The sequence below is a fragment of the Dicentrarchus labrax genome, unplaced genomic scaffold (genome assembly GCF_905237075.1).
Source record: "Dicentrarchus labrax unplaced genomic scaffold, dlabrax2021, whole genome shotgun sequence".
Lineage (NCBI taxonomy): Eukaryota > Metazoa > Chordata > Actinopteri > Moronidae > Dicentrarchus > Dicentrarchus labrax.
In genome coordinates, this window is record NW_026136711.1 from 28969494 (window position 1) to 28985676 (window position 16183).

At 40.3% G+C, this 16183-nt stretch overlaps 2 protein-coding genes across 6 annotated transcripts; both read left to right on the forward strand.

Moving 5' to 3' along the window:
- The first annotated feature begins 22 nt into the window (after nucleotides 1-22).
- On the forward strand, nucleotides 23-10328 carry pfkfb2b (6-phosphofructo-2-kinase/fructose-2,6-biphosphatase 2b). Of its 5 annotated transcripts, none has more exons than XR_007886353.1 (16): nucleotides 23-294; nucleotides 701-840; nucleotides 1437-1562; nucleotides 1678-1774; nucleotides 3229-3295; nucleotides 3480-3554; nucleotides 4188-4244; nucleotides 4390-4514; nucleotides 4607-4814; nucleotides 5071-5217; nucleotides 5551-5655; nucleotides 6323-6452; nucleotides 6551-6613; nucleotides 6711-6775; nucleotides 7560-8380; nucleotides 9024-10328. XR_007886353.1 is itself a non-coding variant. In XM_051413677.1 (16 exons), the coding sequence occupies exons 2-16, from the start codon at nucleotides 756-758 to the stop codon at nucleotides 9087-9089; spliced, it is 1584 nt and encodes a 527-aa protein (XP_051269637.1). In that variant the 5' UTR covers nucleotides 23-294; nucleotides 701-755; the 3' UTR covers nucleotides 9090-10328. The 5 variants fall into 5 exon arrangements, 4 of the variants coding, with proteins under 4 accessions (XP_051269637.1, XP_051269636.1, XP_051269638.1 ...); XM_051413677.1 differs by having other exon boundaries at nucleotides 7560-7727; XM_051413676.1 differs by having other exon boundaries at nucleotides 7560-10328.
- A 429-nt stretch (nucleotides 10329-10757) lies between these two features.
- On the forward strand, nucleotides 10758-15932 carry yod1 (YOD1 deubiquitinase). The gene is made up of 3 exons (XM_051414613.1): nucleotides 10758-10853; nucleotides 12179-12391; nucleotides 13134-15932. The coding sequence occupies exons 2-3, from the start codon at nucleotides 12184-12186 to the stop codon at nucleotides 13829-13831; spliced, it is 906 nt and encodes a 301-aa protein (XP_051270573.1). The 5' UTR covers nucleotides 10758-10853; nucleotides 12179-12183; the 3' UTR covers nucleotides 13832-15932.
- The last annotated feature ends 251 nt before the right edge of the window (nucleotides 15933-16183 follow it).

The following is a 16183-nucleotide window of genomic DNA, read 5'->3' on the forward strand; positions in this document are numbered from 1 at the left end:
TCAGGACTTACTGTGACACTGGGCTGTGGGTTGACGTTGATCTATTATCAACGTTACGGTAGGAAAGGAAAAAAAAAAAAAAAGATATGACGTAAAGGCACACCTCCAGCTTGGAAGGACACCAGCCGGCCGAGGAGGCACCTCAGCACCAAGGACAGGCCGACCAGACTGGCTCCTCCGGCCGCAGCGGCGGGCGCAGACTCTCGGTCCGGCAGATCGCGAACCATTCCCGCGCTGACGGTGTGCCGGTGTCTCCGGGGGGCTGACAGGACTGATCGTTTGCCTATCGAGCAGGTACAAAATAAATAAATAAATAAATAAAAACAAATGATGATGCTGTTCGGAACGTATGGATTATGTGTAAGGTGGATTATGTTATGAATGTTCATGTCTGATCTTGTGTCGCATGAACTCAGTCACCCCGGTCGGAGAGGAAATCACTGCTCGCTCATATGCGGCTCTGTAAATACAGTTCGTTTAGCCAAGCAGATTTTTTTTTGTTTTCCTTTAAACAGATGATGTGGCAGCGCCTTTTATCTTCATAATTTTTGCTCCTCTGGTTGCATCCTTCTGGATGTTACCAGGGAGACATAAAGCCATATTCATAACATATTTAGAGAAGTTTTCTGTGCAAGATTCTGTTCTATCCTAGATACATGGGAGTAATACATCACACGTGTGTCTGATCCCTCCGTTTCAGACCAGTTTGGACAATGCCCTTCTGAGAGAAAGAGAGAGAGAGAGCTGATTTCAACATGTCAAGCACTCAGATAGACAATGGCTCTGCAAACTCAGCAGAAGCTAAGAAAACAGACCTGAGAATGAATGAGAAGAAATGCTGTAAGTAAAGTCCCAAGTCCCCCCCCCCCCACACACACAATTAGATTTGAACAATGTTCTCTGCATGGCTGCATCAGGAGTCTACAGGTGCACTTGTAACTTAAGACCTTAAGATGTTGTTTGCCCTGGATTGGATTCACAGGTAAGACTCTGCAGCTCCTTCGTTTAGGCTCCAACCTGTAAGAGACAGAAATTAAAAAGGGAATCTCTGTAGGCAAAAAAACTGTGACTCCTTCTGTGGTTTCCGCTGGTCTTCATAAAATTGCATTTTCTCTCCCAGGACATTTTAATAATTTAATTTCCTCAAATCCTACCTCTGATCCCAGGCCACAGATTATATTTGTGTCTAAAGAGACAATTATTTTTGTCCAGTACACGCAGACGACCTAGTTATTAGATTGTCTTAATCCTCAAGGAAAACTTTAGATGCAGTATTTTAACTGGTTGATGGTCATTTATGTTAAAATAAAGCCTAACTTTCCAATACACAGTAAATGTGCATCTATTTTACTTCATTTCCCTGCATTTAAAAGACATTATTTAATACGGTTTCTATTAATGTGCTTGACAAATGTATATCTGTCTCTCCTGTGCAGCATGGGCTTCCTATATGACCAATTCTCCAACAGTGATCGTAATGATCGGCCTGCCTGCAAGAGGAAAGACCTACATGTCAAAGAAACTCACACGTTACCTCAACTGGATTGGAGTCCCAACCAAAGGTAGTACGTGATGTGTGGCAAAAATAGTTCAGTGTCATGTATAAAAATAGTCTGTCAGACTGTCAGTATCTCCTGGCTGCACAAATTCTCACTTTTTATCTTTTTTATTTTGCAGTGTTTAACTTAGGCGTGTACCGCAGAGAGGCTGTCAGAGCTTATAAGTCCTATGATTTCTTCCGCCACGACAATGAGGAGGCCATGAAAATAAGGAAGTAAGTTCCACTTTTACAAATGTGCTCTTCTTTACTCATTACATTCATATATGTAACTTTAAGCTGTAGCATCTCTCCTGTCTGAGTACAACATCTCCCCCAGTCAACATGGGTCTGTTTGGTATTCTGCTGCCTCCACTGCTGCATCAGTGACTAAGCTGTTTTTTTCCAGCTAACAGTCGATACTCGGCTGGGGTCAGCAGTGTTCATACTACCTTAAACTGGCACTGATCTATACTTAATGTGCACCCACAGACACATCACATGACAAAGTATCACCACCAAATTCTCGTGGTTTCTCGTTTGCGTTGAGATTGACAGTGTAAGTCACTGCTGATTCCTCCGAAAATATGAATAAAGAATATAAAGTGTCTCTTTCCCTCATGCTCGTATCCAGTAGCAGCAATTAAAAATTGGGTTTGTGGTTCATGGTTATCATGAAAATGTGACAGGCTGTTGACAGCATCCCAGTGCTGAATTGTGACCTAGATATTAAACAAGCTGCCGCTGTCACTCTGAAGCTCACACAAGCCCTTCAGGGTGTTGCATGGGTATCTAACCTGGGTCAAACAGCAGCTGTAAATAGTTATTTCTGCTATTGGACGAATAAGCTGGGTGGGGTTAAAGGAAATACAGCATTTTGCTTTCTTTCTGGCCAGATTGGTGGAATTTACTGAACAAAACGGCTCTAGATTGTCCGAAATCTAAATTGTTTTGGAAAGTATGCTCACTTGCTCACTTGCTGAGAGTTCAATGAGAGGATTGATAACACTTTCATATCTGTCCTTTAAATATAAGGCTACCGCCAGCAACAATTTTGTGTTGTTCTGTTCAGTAAATCCCACCCATCTGCCGCATAGATAGACCAGATCAACCCAAAAAAATATAGCTTTTCTGCCATAAAGAGTAATTAAATCATGAAAACTGTGCTCAGCAATTCAGTAATGTCTATGTGTCTATCGAGCTTGTAAGGAAGATATTGTTTCTGGAAAAATAAATGACTACTGAGCTTTTTCCAAATATACACTTTTATATTTTTTACTGGGGTTGCAGCAGAGAGGTCTCACAACCTCGTCACATAAAGCCTGAACTGTCTCCATGGTTAGACACCACTAGGGGGAGTTATTTATTTATTTAGTTATTTAGAGATTTGAAATGTCTGTTCTTTTAATCCACATACCATGGATATGTACATAATAAGACATTAATCTTTGTGTAGATCTACCAAGACAAGAGGGTTGGGACTAAAATGGAACAAAAAATAATACTAATATTAGACAAGCACCAAGAATCACTGTCTACATCATACCTACAATAAATTACTTAATGATTTCTGACTTATCAACAAATCATACACAAAACACACGCAATGTACATTTCAGTGGTTGTGTGTTTCATTGAATAAGAGCATAGTGAAGCTCTTACAAAGGGCATGTTTTCTCTCTCTCCCACAGGCAGTGTGCTCTGGTAGCTCTGCAGGATGTGAAGGCGTACCTGACGAAGGAGGGAGGTCAGATCGCAGTGAGTCTTCTCTCCGCCGTTCTGTCCATCGCTCTGTTCCCAAAAGCTTTAAAATATCCAGAACAGAACTACATCTGGCATCAGGACAACCTTAATCCTAAACTGCCCTACAAACATCTTACCATAGAACAGCCACAGTGTGAATAGTGTCTTTACTTTTCCTCCTTTGTGCTTGTTTTATTAGGTGTTTGATGCAACAAACACAACGAGAGAACGGCGAGACCTCATTCTAGCTTTTGTGAAGGAGAATGCATTCAAGGTAAGAACTGGGCTTTAAAGGAAATTGTACTTTGGTATTTAAACATGTACACACACACTGTGCATGGAGCAGTTACCTGGACTTGAAGCGAGGTTATGTAACTCTTGCTGACCAGCGGCCACAAGTGGTTCCAAAGTAATGGCACATCATTGGACCTTCATCTTCTATGATTATTTAGAGTCGTCATCATCATGTGTATCTAGGACGGACATTATTCAGAACTACCATCCTTATACACATATAAAACCAAACTCATTCACGTACTATACTGAAAACCACACACATGCTTATACACAAAATAACACACTTGCATAACACAACTGAAAAGCTCTCATGAAAACTGTTGAAAAGCTTTAATACATACTAGTAAGTGTGCTCATATTCACACTTGAAATGCTCTCATACAGTATTGTGAAAACCTTTTTCATAAACTGCTGAAAAGCTTTCACTCATGCTAATATAATGAATTACACATATATGCGTGGTATTTCTGAATAATGTCCCTAACCCTGGCCCCTCATATGTATCTGTGACACAGAAGCACAAGTGGAAAAGTACTCATTCAGTTCAGCATCTTTTTAGTTTGGAAATGCTCCTAAAGGTTGACCCTCGAAGCTGCCCTCTTTCCAACAGGTGTTCTTTGTGGAGTCGGTGTGCGACGACCCAGAGGTCATTGCTGCTAATATTCTGGTATGATCTTACATTACTGACGTGACTTTAAGGTTTCACTGTGACTTCTGGTCTGGGTCAAACCCGTAATCTATTAATATTCACACTATCTACAGTGTTATGTAAGTATACTACATTGTTTGAATGTGCTGAATACCTGTGACAGGAAGTGAAAGTGTCCAGTCCAGACTACCCTGAGAGACACAGAGAGAGAGTAATGGATGACTTCCTCAAACGGATCGAGTGCTACAAGGTCACGTACCAACCGTTAGACCCTGATGATTACGATAAGTAAGAACAGTTACAGTTGCACTTCAGAGTATTAACACTAGATGGTGGCGGTTAGCAACCATTTGATTACATGATTCGTTGGCACCCTGCAGGGACCTATCTTTTATCAAGGTGATGAACGTGGGCCGGCGTTTTCTGGTGAACCGGGTGCAGGACTACATCCAGAGTAAGATCGTCTACTACCTCATGAACATCCACGTGCACTCTCACTCCATCTACCTGTGTCGGCACGGAGAGAGCAACCACAACGTTGAAGGCCGCATCGGGGGAGACTCGGAACTCTCTCCTCGAGGGAAACAGGTGCGATGGCCCTGGTTCTCCTTTCATAATCCACATTTTATGAACTGCAAAGCCAGTGTGAAAAACCCAATTAGAGGCCTCACACAGAAAGATATCTCAAGGGATAAGGTGTACTCAACTACAATATTATGAACACCTGAGTTATGATCTTTGTCACATTTATTCCTGTCCATTTTCTTGTCTCTATCAACTGAATAGTAAATCTAACGTAGCAGAAATACCATAAAAAAAACTCTGTCTCTCGCTTACATCCTAGTTCGCCCATGCCCTGCGGGATTTCATTGAGGAGCACAAGCTGTCAGATTTGAAGGTGTGGACGAGCCAATTGAGAAGAACCATCCAGACAGCGGAGGAGCTCGGCGTTCCTTATGAACAGTGGAAGATACTCAACGAGATTGATGCCGTCAGTACCCCCGTTATCTAGGTTTCCAAGAATCATTACAGATTCATGGAGCTCTGGTTCAGACAAGCAGAAACTGTATTTTAGATGTTTTTCTGAGACACTTTAGATTATCAGCGTAGAAGGCCCCAAGAAAACAAGTTTCAAAAGATACTGGTCACAGAAAAGACAACATCCGTCAGGCAATCGTAGGCAGTGCAAGGAGAGAAGTTTTATTAAAAGCCTCTAAAAAAGGCTTTTAACTACAGTTACTGTAGTTAAAAGGCTGAACAGTTTGAATTTCTCTTTTGCTCGTGCCTTTGACATTAAGACAAATGCTCCGATGTCCTTGTCCAGGGTGTGTGTGAGGAGATGACTTACGAGTTGATCCAGAAGACATTCCCAGAGGAGTTTGCTTTGAGGGACCAGGACAAGTACCACTATCGCTATCCAGGAGGAGAGGTGACCATCCTGCAGTTTTACTTTAGTTTCATCGTTCATCATAGTAGGCCTTTTTTGACAGAAGACATTTTGACATGTGACAAAAGGAAAAGCAAAGGAGTAAGTAATAAAATGAATGATGGCTGAATACCATGTTTGGATTCATGGTCCTGGTCAGTGGTGGGCTCAAAAAAAAAACTTTATGTGACTCAGAAGTATAACAAATACACGTCTGTCATTAAAACACACAATTTTTAAACTTTTAAGTATTTGACCATTTAGAAGCAACATAATTTCTAGAATGTTGTGCAGCCTATATGGCAATGCATCACATTTTCTCCATTTTAAGGCCATCCATTAGTCCCACACTGGAAGAGCACCCGAGCGGGCACTTTGTTGCCAATACCACAGTTCCTGGTATTGTGCATGCTGGCTCACTGTCACGGCTTTTACTGGAATACTTAAACAGAGAGTCGTTGAGCCATTGTGGATGTTATTAGTAACACCTGTGCTTTTCCTACTCACAGTCAAAGTCAAACTGTCAGCAGTACTCCCACTGTTTCTTCACTATTCATTCACTCACCCATTGTTATTGGAAGTGTCTGAAAGTGTATAGATTACTTTAAACCTGTTTAAACTTGGCCTTCTGCAGTGAGGTTAAAATAATCTCTTTTCTCCTTCTCTCTAGTCCTACCAAGACCTTGTTCAACGTTTGGAGCCAGTTATCATGGAGTTAGAGAGACAGGGCAACGTGTTGGTCATCTGCCACCAGGCTGTGATGCGCTGTTTGCTCGCTTACTTCCTGGACAAGAGTGCAGGTCAGATGAACACATGAAGTGCACACACATACACACACGCATACTAGATCACACCGGCAGATGATAAGATTTTGTATACTCTCTTCTTCATCCCACAGAAGATCTACCGTACATGAAATGTCCGCTCCACACAGTGCTCAAGCTGACCCCGGTTGCATACGGTAGGTCTTTACTTTAGATGAAGCTCTCTCAACCATAAGAGTTTTTCTCATTATATGCAGGTTTTTATGTAAATGCATTCTATCTTTTATCTTCTAGGTTGTAAAGTGGAAATGTTTTATCTTAATGTGGAGGCAGTAAACACACATCGAGACCGGCCTCTTGTAAGTCACTCTGAATAAAGCTGAAAAAAAAAATCACATTGTTGTATTAAAGACTCAAATGTGATCGTATATGAATATTTGTTTATTGTTTACTGACACAGTAATAATTCAAAACTACTCAGCAAATCCAAAACATCTAATCCAAAGACTAATAGGCTCTTTGTCTTGTTTGTTGTGTCTGCTAGTTGAATGCAATCACACTTCAACCCCTGTGTGTGAGGCTTTGCTTCCCTGACTCCCCTCCTCTTATATGTGTGTTTTGTCTTGCTCCCTGTTATCTTTAATCGGTAATGACTCAGTCTGGCTTGAGCTGTGAGCTAATGAATGTTAAGTCAGTTAATTTTGGTATTATTTTACCTCGATGGAGGCAATGGCTGATCATGCTACCTTGCTTGGCTGATCTAATCACTACCTTTGCTCTGGTTGCATCCTGATACTAAGATTATGTATCTACTCTATGAAAGACTTGTGATTTGAGCTCTTAGTCCCATTTTTAAATGTTTTCCTTCTACAAGGTTTTCTATCTTGATTGAAGCAGTTGTTTCGAAAGCCTGTTGTGTGTCAGGGGTGTGCAGCTACCGTTCATTAATGTTTTGTGTTGTGTGGTGGTTGAAACAGTTTCTGTCACTAAAAAACGGCTTCAGTTGTCTCACCTGTTGCTGTGGATCCATGTGGAGAGGACGGCTAGTTTGCTTGGCTGTGTCTGGGTCAGGTGTCCCCCGGGTGTTGTTCTGTTCCCTGATCCTTTTTTTCTTAACACTTGCGGTATTTCATCTCCTACCAGGGTAAAATCCCGAGGGACTCTGCTCTCATACATCGGCGGAATAGTTACACTCCCTTGTCCAGTCACGACCAGGTCAAGCGTCCCAGGCTCTACAGCGCGGGCAACCAGCCCTGGCTACCGCTCGCCCCCACCCCATCAGCTCTGATGCCAGAGGGACGGCAAAGCCAAGTTAGTGCCAGAGTTACAGGCTCCCCCTCTAAATCAGTCACCGTCAACTGTAATCAGTCACCTCCCACCACAGTTGTAACCCTGTGTTTGGCATCCCCCGCCTCAGTTTTGGATCCTCTCGATGATTTATTGTCTGTGTTGAAAAATGACGTACATATGGAATCCATCTCTATCTATCTTTTCTCTCTCAGGGCATGTTTAGGATCTTGGATGGGTTGCTGTGTCTCCTTTTAACGTTGTGCCTGTCTGTTTCCAAAGTCTTGCATGACCTCTGCTTCACCAGTGGGCTGTCTCCGGCTTGAATATGCAGAACAGCATGCATACTTTTTTGCTCAGGAAAGCTCCTCAGACTTAATAAGATACAAAAGACACACAAACATCAAAGACATCTTGTACTGAATTTCGTATTTCTGAGTCCCATTTGAGAAAAGTCGAGGGCAATTTGAGAAAATTAACATAATACATACAGTAAATTACACATTTAGAGCTTAGATTTAAAGATGCATATTCATATTTGTACGTCTTGTGTATTGTTGTGTTGGCCTTGCATTGTGGGTACAGTGCTTCAGCCCTTCTCCACATTTCTATGTATCTCTCTCTTTCTACACTTTCTTCAACTCTGTCTTACAGCCTCGGATAGGAAGCGGTTGTCTGTGAGTATTTTGGAGACTCCGTACATGTTACCAGCCCTTCATTTTCTTTCCCATAATTCAACTCATGTCATTGTTAACCCATGTCAATATGTTGTCACAGTGGTGTATAGTTTTATGGTTTCTCTAACCTTCCATCACCTTTGCACTTTAGTTAGAACAAACGCTGCTGATGATTTTGTTTCATCTCAGCGGCCTTATCAAGAACACTATCAGACTCTGATTCTTTGGTAGTTTGATAAACAGCTGCAATCATGAAGTCAACTTCAATAAAACTCTCTGATGACAGTATTTGTTGACATTTCAAAATTTTGGAAATAATTCTGCTAATATGAGGGTAGATTTCTTTGTTAGTGCATAAAGTGAAGTGTGCTAAATTATAATTTGAAGCCAATCATACATGGGGTCAAATGTGATTAATAATTAATAACACTTCTGGATAATGTGCTAAAGAAGAGTCTCAACTAATGTGGCTGTTTTACCACACTTTTACATTGTGACCTAATTTTTCAAATGGGAACTTAAGACTCCTGGTCCCCCCTACCCCCCCGACCCCCCTCTGGGGAGCTATTAGTTTCCTCGAATAGGATTTGCTGCTGTGAGGCATTAATTTGTGAAAGTCAGTGACATTTTCTCTTTCTTGAAGGAGTCCCTGTGCGAAGGAATCGACTTTGACAGCCCCGAAGAAACTAGTGGCTGTGTCCGCTTCTGAGTGAAGACGAAAGCGTCTTTCTTCATGGCACAATGTGGGCAAAAGGTTCTGGGTTCAGTCATGTAACACAAGACAGAAAGAAATGTTTTTTTTTTTAACACTTTCTGGATGGAACAACATTCACATGAAGTCGAAGAACAGTGTCTTTCAATCTCAATTCTGTTTAACTTTACTCTGCATGTTGAGGCTTTTAACTGGAAGCCTTATCATTAGTATCATAAACACTTTCTGCATGCGCGCCCAAATCAATCAATGAACAATAAGAAGATCAGAACTGGCAACTCTTTGTGAATACTACCATGCCTTACTGTGTACTGATAGAATTAGCTCCTCTGTATGCCACTGAATGTAACGAGAACAAGTTATGCATTATTATGTTGAAAAGCAGTTTTTAAACTAATGCAAATAGACCATGATATAAAATAGATGCTGTAAGAAATATTTTTATAGTACGAATCCACTCATCTACCATACAAACGAGCTGTAGTTGTGATTCTTATGTGTTATGTTATTGATTTAGATTTCACAGAACGTGTGACTGAAGGAAATTAAAATACTGTACTGAGTTTTCTGTATGTTTTCTGTGTTGTTAGAAAAATACACCACATTGCTGGACACACTGTATACCAGCAGTAGATAAAGAAACACAGCCAACTTTTCTGCTACGAGCTGCCATTCACATACCAACTGTATTAATCCGGTGTTAATTGTCACAAACACTAAATCCTGAATATTCATCTGTTAATCCATTCTTCTTGTTGCCTGTGAATTCTAGGAAGGGATTTTGTACAACCATCACATGTTGATGGTATGTTAGCTATTTTCTGACATTTGTGTTTGTGATATCAGAGACTACTGGTCAAACATTTGTTTTTGCTTCATGCTAATGTATCTTTTCTTCTTGGATTCTTATCACATAAGCCATTTTTCGACACACAGATTTGATTTAATAACAGACAGTGGTACAGGTTTATTTCTATGACTGTAATGTGTGACTGTTGACAGCGTATTGCCCCGCTCAAAGCAGCCTACTTGTGCCTTTTTAGCAGACAATAAAAAGTGAATTTTGAGGTGATATTTTATTCCATAGAAATGTAGGAGATCTCAGCAGCACATGGCTTCTTCCAAAAGGAGTGATCCAAGTCTGTTACAAGTTATTTTATTACTAGTGATCATTTAATTGTTCCTTGTTTCATGCAAAATTGTCTCAAAAATAATTAAAGAACTGAATAAATAAGAGATTCTGCTTTGCTTGTTACATATGAAAGCCTCAGTTATTGGAAGAGAAATGAAAGGCATTATACAGTTTAGTAGGAGTACTGGCGGTTTGGGGGGTGTTTATCTTTAAACTTCTAGGGCTTATGGGAAAAGTTGTTCGTTAAATGTAGCTACAAAATCACAGATTGTATTACAATCATTAAACAAAGGTAAATAAACAACAAGACTAGTACATATGAAGGGAACTACCTGACACACTGGTCTGTGTTCCACAACTGGAACAACAACAACAACAACAACAACAAATTACAATGAATGTATTTTATAAGAACTTATACAGTAATCTATCTATCTATCTATCTATCTATCTATCTATCTATCTATCACAGGTCACATGACAGCTATAAAAACGTAACGCGCTATCAGCAGATTTACGGTAGACGCGGGGGGTTGCGTCATGTCGTCATAAAGACGTGAAGTGACGTTGAACACATCCGTCTCTCACTGGATGTTTATTGTTTGAGGCTGGGCTGCACTCAACAGCAGGTAAGAAAACTAATAATCGTGCCACTTAATGTGCGCAGTCGTGTACAGGTGTGAGAGTTGACAGGTGGACCGAATTTAACCCGACTTCATCCGGATGTGAAACGCTTTAAAGAACAGCCCGGTGAACGCCGAGCTAACGGACGGGGTAGCATGCTAACGTTAGCAGACGATAGCACGACATTATTAGTCAGCTCTCGTTGACGTTTGTCTCTTGAGTCTGTTTTTCATACACGTCTCAGGATGAATGTCCCTCAACCCCTTCACTACTTATCACGTTATAAGACCGGGAGCTCCACATATTAATGCTGTATTTAACCAGCTGTCTGTCGACTTAAGTTAACAGAACAAAGAGAATAAAACAAAGCAATGTCGCTGTCATGTGTCTCTTTACTCCACTGCTGCTCTTCATCAGCACTTTCATTGTTTATGCCCTGGGCCCATTCAGAAAGCTGTACGATCCCCCACACTGCTGTGTACTATATATACACACATTAAAGCACTTTAAAGTCCAGAGTTATGAAGGATAACACCATGTTTTAGGTGATTCAGTGTCGTTAAACCCCCTTTTAAACTTACTAGTTTCGTTTCTTTTAAAGGGCAACTTAACTTTACCAGCAGTGGTTATGAGTCAGAGTTGACTCTTATTGTGTAATGCTCCACCTGGCCCTGTTTGTGCCTCACACATAACCACTACATTGGCGAATTGAGGTTATTTTATTGTAGTCAAATATAAACAATTTTGGGAAAAGTAGTTAAACAAACCTTTTTTTTTTTAATCATCCATTAGGCATGTTTGTAACCCTGCCACCTATCCACGTTAATCCATTTCACAAGGTGTGTTTACGTTCCTCAACCAGGGATTATAACACCTTTCTTAAATGAAGCCCACTCCTCAGTTGGGGTAAATATTTAAGAATCTACAGGATTTTTAAATGATACTGGTGTTTGTTTACTTTTTGACTAACAACCAATATGTGCTTGGAAAATGACGCCAAAGTTTGTTTTTGTTTTAATTTCCCAGTACAACGGGAAAATAAAGTGACTTCCATTTAAATTAAACGCAGGACTTTTTCATTTTTCTGCTCTACTTCATGATTGTGTGCGTCACCAAAACAAACAACAAACAGTGAATAGTTTAATTTGATGTATTCCAGCTTCTATTAACAAAGAAAAACAAATCAGAGTAGATTTTAATCTTTATTAATGTCCACAAAGTGTCCTCTTAATAGCAGTTACAATCTTTTGACATCAAGTTCCTTGGTGGATGAGCAAAGTTCATACCAACTTGCTGCGTTACTGATATGTTTCTCACGTGTTTCTTGCAGACGGGATGTTGCGGCTTCGCTGTAAGACCAAAAATGGGAGCCACATAATGCAGGGCCTGACTCATCAGTCCTGTGTGCAGGAGCTGAAGAGCAAGGTGGAGGAGCTGACTGGTATCCCCTGTAATGTGCAGAAAATTATGGTTGGTTATCCGCCTTCCAGCCTCGATCTTCAAAATGGAGACGCTCACCTCAAGGACTACCCCATCAAATCAGGTATGAGGGCAAATACCCAAAACATGCAACATTAGGAAGACACAATATGGTTTTCCTGCTTTTTTTTAATTACCTGCATCTCATGGCAGATACAGATAAAATAACGGATATTTAATATATATTTTTTAAATTGCTATAAGCTGTAGAGTATGCATGCGTGAAGGTAAGAAAAGCTGAGATGTAGTGAGAAAAGATTATTAAATATTCTATAGTTCAGACCTAACCAAATCTAACTGACATTACTATTGTTAGCACAACAACAAACAACATTTCTGACTCTTCAAATGTTCATTTTTCTTCTAGTACATCCAAAAAACAATCCTCAAACATACTCTGGGTTTAATAGAACATAAAAAGTAAATATATTATATATTATTTTTTATCAACTAATAATTTATTGCCTACAAGCTACTTGTCAGAATAATTCATAGTACAAAGTTCTCAGTGTTGTCTGATAATTTATCAGCCCCAATAATTATTGTGATAACATGAACCACATTCACACCATTTGTTGTTTATATAATGACTTTATTACTTTAATTACATGTTCCAACTTTTTTTCAAGACTTGACATAAGTATAATGACTGGTAAGAAATATTTATTCTACTATGGACAATGTTCTGTGGACCAAAGCAACTGATTCATTCAAATATATGTGCAAAACATTCAGTAAATAAATGGATAGCTCTAAACAAGACCAGTGTCTGACCAGGCTGAACTGTGTTGTGTCATCCTCTCCAGGAGACACACTCATTGTTGAGGAAGAAAAAAACAAGCCAAAGCCTCAGGATCATCCCACTGTGACTAAAGTACCGCGCCTGGAAGCCTCACCCGTACTGGCACGTCGAGTGGTCCCAGCTGACAACTCCTGCCTCTTCACCAGTGTGTATTATGTGGTGGAAGGAGGCGTATACGACCCCGCTTGCGCCCCCGAGATGCGAGGCCTCATCGCCCAGATTGTGTCAAGTGACCCTGCAGCTTACTCGGAAGCGGTGCTGGGGAAGACCAACGAGGAGTACTGCTCTTGGATAAGACGCGACGACACCTGGGGAGGAGCCATCGAGGTGTCAATCCTGTCCAAGTTTTACCAGTGCGAGATCTGTGTGGTGGACACTCAGACAGTCCGAGTGGATCGATTCGGGGAGGATGCTGGCTACCACAAACGCGTGCTGCTCATCTACGACGGCATCCACTATGACCCGCTGCAGAAAGAAACGCCCGGCTCCGACGCCCCGCCCCTGACTATCTTCTCCACCACAGATGACGTAATCCTGGCCCTGGCCCTCGAGCTGGCAGACGAGGCTCGCCGCAAGCGGCAGTTCACGGACGTTAACCGCTTTGCATTGCGCTGCATGGTGTGCCAGACAGGCCTGGTGGGACAAAAGGAAGCTCGCGAGCACGCCAAGGAGACGGGCCACACCAATTTTGGCGAAGTGTGAGCGCTATTTTGTCCTTATACTCCCTCTCACAAATACAACCACCACCGACCCTGTGCCCCACGTCTGGCAACTGTTGGTCTATCTGTCAATCTGCTTGTGTGATCCTCTACCTCACATTGTCCAGCGACATCTATGGAGAATCTGCAGACAGCCTCTAACCGGTTCAGTATTACTTTTTAAACTGCTGTCAGTTCTCAAAGTCAGAAACGCTACTGCAGTGCTCCGATGTCATTAAACCATCGTTTTAGTCTGTTAGGGATGGTTTCAAATCTGTTTATCTGGGTCAAGTAAAATATGCAAACAGTTCTTAGAATTTGTTTTATTCTGTTGTAGAGTACTCAATGGCTGGGTTGTATTGATACAGCACCAGACAGTGGCTGATGTGTTTGTCTTCAGAAAAGGCCCCAGACGGCCGATACGTATCTGAATGACTAAACTTAAGTTATAAAAAGCTGCTGTCTGGTTCTAGAAAGAGTTTAAAACAACCACTTGGAATTATTTGCTCTACGATGATCCTATTCACTGTTGTCTTAAGCGCAGCACACAAAGTTTGACTGTTATTCATCATGTTGGTTATGTAGCATGTTTTTTATTATGTCCTTTTGTTGGTTGAAAGATGTGCGTCAGAAACTTTTCCGATACTAAAAACAGATAACTATAGTTGTCTGAATTGTTCAGCACAGTTCAGCTGTGTTATTGCTAAGCTGGATTCATCTCTATACAAATGTGCTATGACATCCCTTTTATGAATTTACCTGGCAGTGGCCATTAAGATTGAGGTTATGCATTTTGAAAAACATTACGTTGCAAAATTGTGATCCAAAATTTGCCAAATTACTTACGTGGGACTTTTCCCTTCTTCTTTTTTCCCCTTTTTTCCAGTGTTATAACAAGGGATATCAGTGAGCTTATGTTAAAGTAGACAAAAAAAAAAGAGAGAATTGGTGCTGAAAACAAAACATTTTACACAATCTGTAGTTTTTGCTTTTCTTCATCGGTACAAGTTTTTCCAGGAGTGTACTTTTTTAATTCTAGTGTTTAATTTTCAGATATCATCATGCTGTAAGAACTAATTTTAAAAAAAGATACAGTTTTGTTTTATATTGCTGCATATTTTGAAAAAAACATTTAAAGTGTGCTGAGAGGTGTTTTTAGCGTTGCATTTCAGAACACAGATCATTGACTGGAAATCTGAATACAGATGCTGTATGGAGGTCCCTGCTGCTCACATAATGCATTTACTGTTCAGGTATAGGCCATACATCATGTGCTTTGCTAATAAGTATTAACCAGTTATCTTTTGCAATTTCAGTTTTTAATTTTAACTCACATTTGCAGCCAAAAAGTGACCAGTCAGGGTGCTTTTGAAATCTATGAGTAAAAGGTCCATTCTGGTTTAATGTTTAGCTGGTTTATGTTGTCACCACTCTGTTCCACTGGATGTTTTGCACAACTGGAGCATGTTCTCACATTTTTCTTTCGCTTTGCTAATTCCTTTTTGAATACTCCTACTGCCTAATAAAAGGATGAAGCTTATGATAAATCACAGCTCACATATTTAAAAGGAGGCCATGATGATATTTATGGGATTAGTTGTTTGCTTTTTGAAGCCCAGTTTCTTGCGGCCTGGTGTTGTGCAGAACCAGTATTTCTACTTCACGTATCTGTGATGGAAATATTGGCACTGAGTTGTTGCCAAAAATTAAAGTTGGACTATGGAGGAGTTGATTGGGGCTTTCTTTCAGATTTTATTTTATTTAGGTCAGACTCAGATGGTGTTGGGAATAAATGAAAGTAAAGCAAAAATGTCAAATTACTTCTGTGTTTGAATGTGAATTACTACGATTTCTTTTCCTCATCTGTTACCTTTTTTTTAAATTTTTTTTTTTTGGGCAGTTTTATTTTAACAGTGATTATGGATTTAAGCGGCTTGCATAAAAGTGAAACTATGAAATGCTTTTGTTGTATTTTGTATTTTACCAAGTTCTCATGACTCTTCAAGGACAATAACAATGAATGTTGCACACAAAGCACTACAGAATAACTGGATTTACTTGATTTTTTTCAGTGTTGTGTCACTATTAAAAGTTATAGCCGACGACGTTGTGTACAAGTCATTTTGTATCAGATATTTATTTTTTATTTTTCAGTTTCATGGTTCATGTCTGCAGTGAAAGGTAACTTAGCTTCTAATTGTAATACTAATTGTGCCCACGTCAGCGGTGTATTTATAACTCAAACTGACAATCCATGGCCACTGCAAATAAACCCTAATTGGCATAACAACGCTCATCCTGTGCCACCATAGTGGGATTACACTACCTACATGTTATTTTAAGGAACATCTACTTT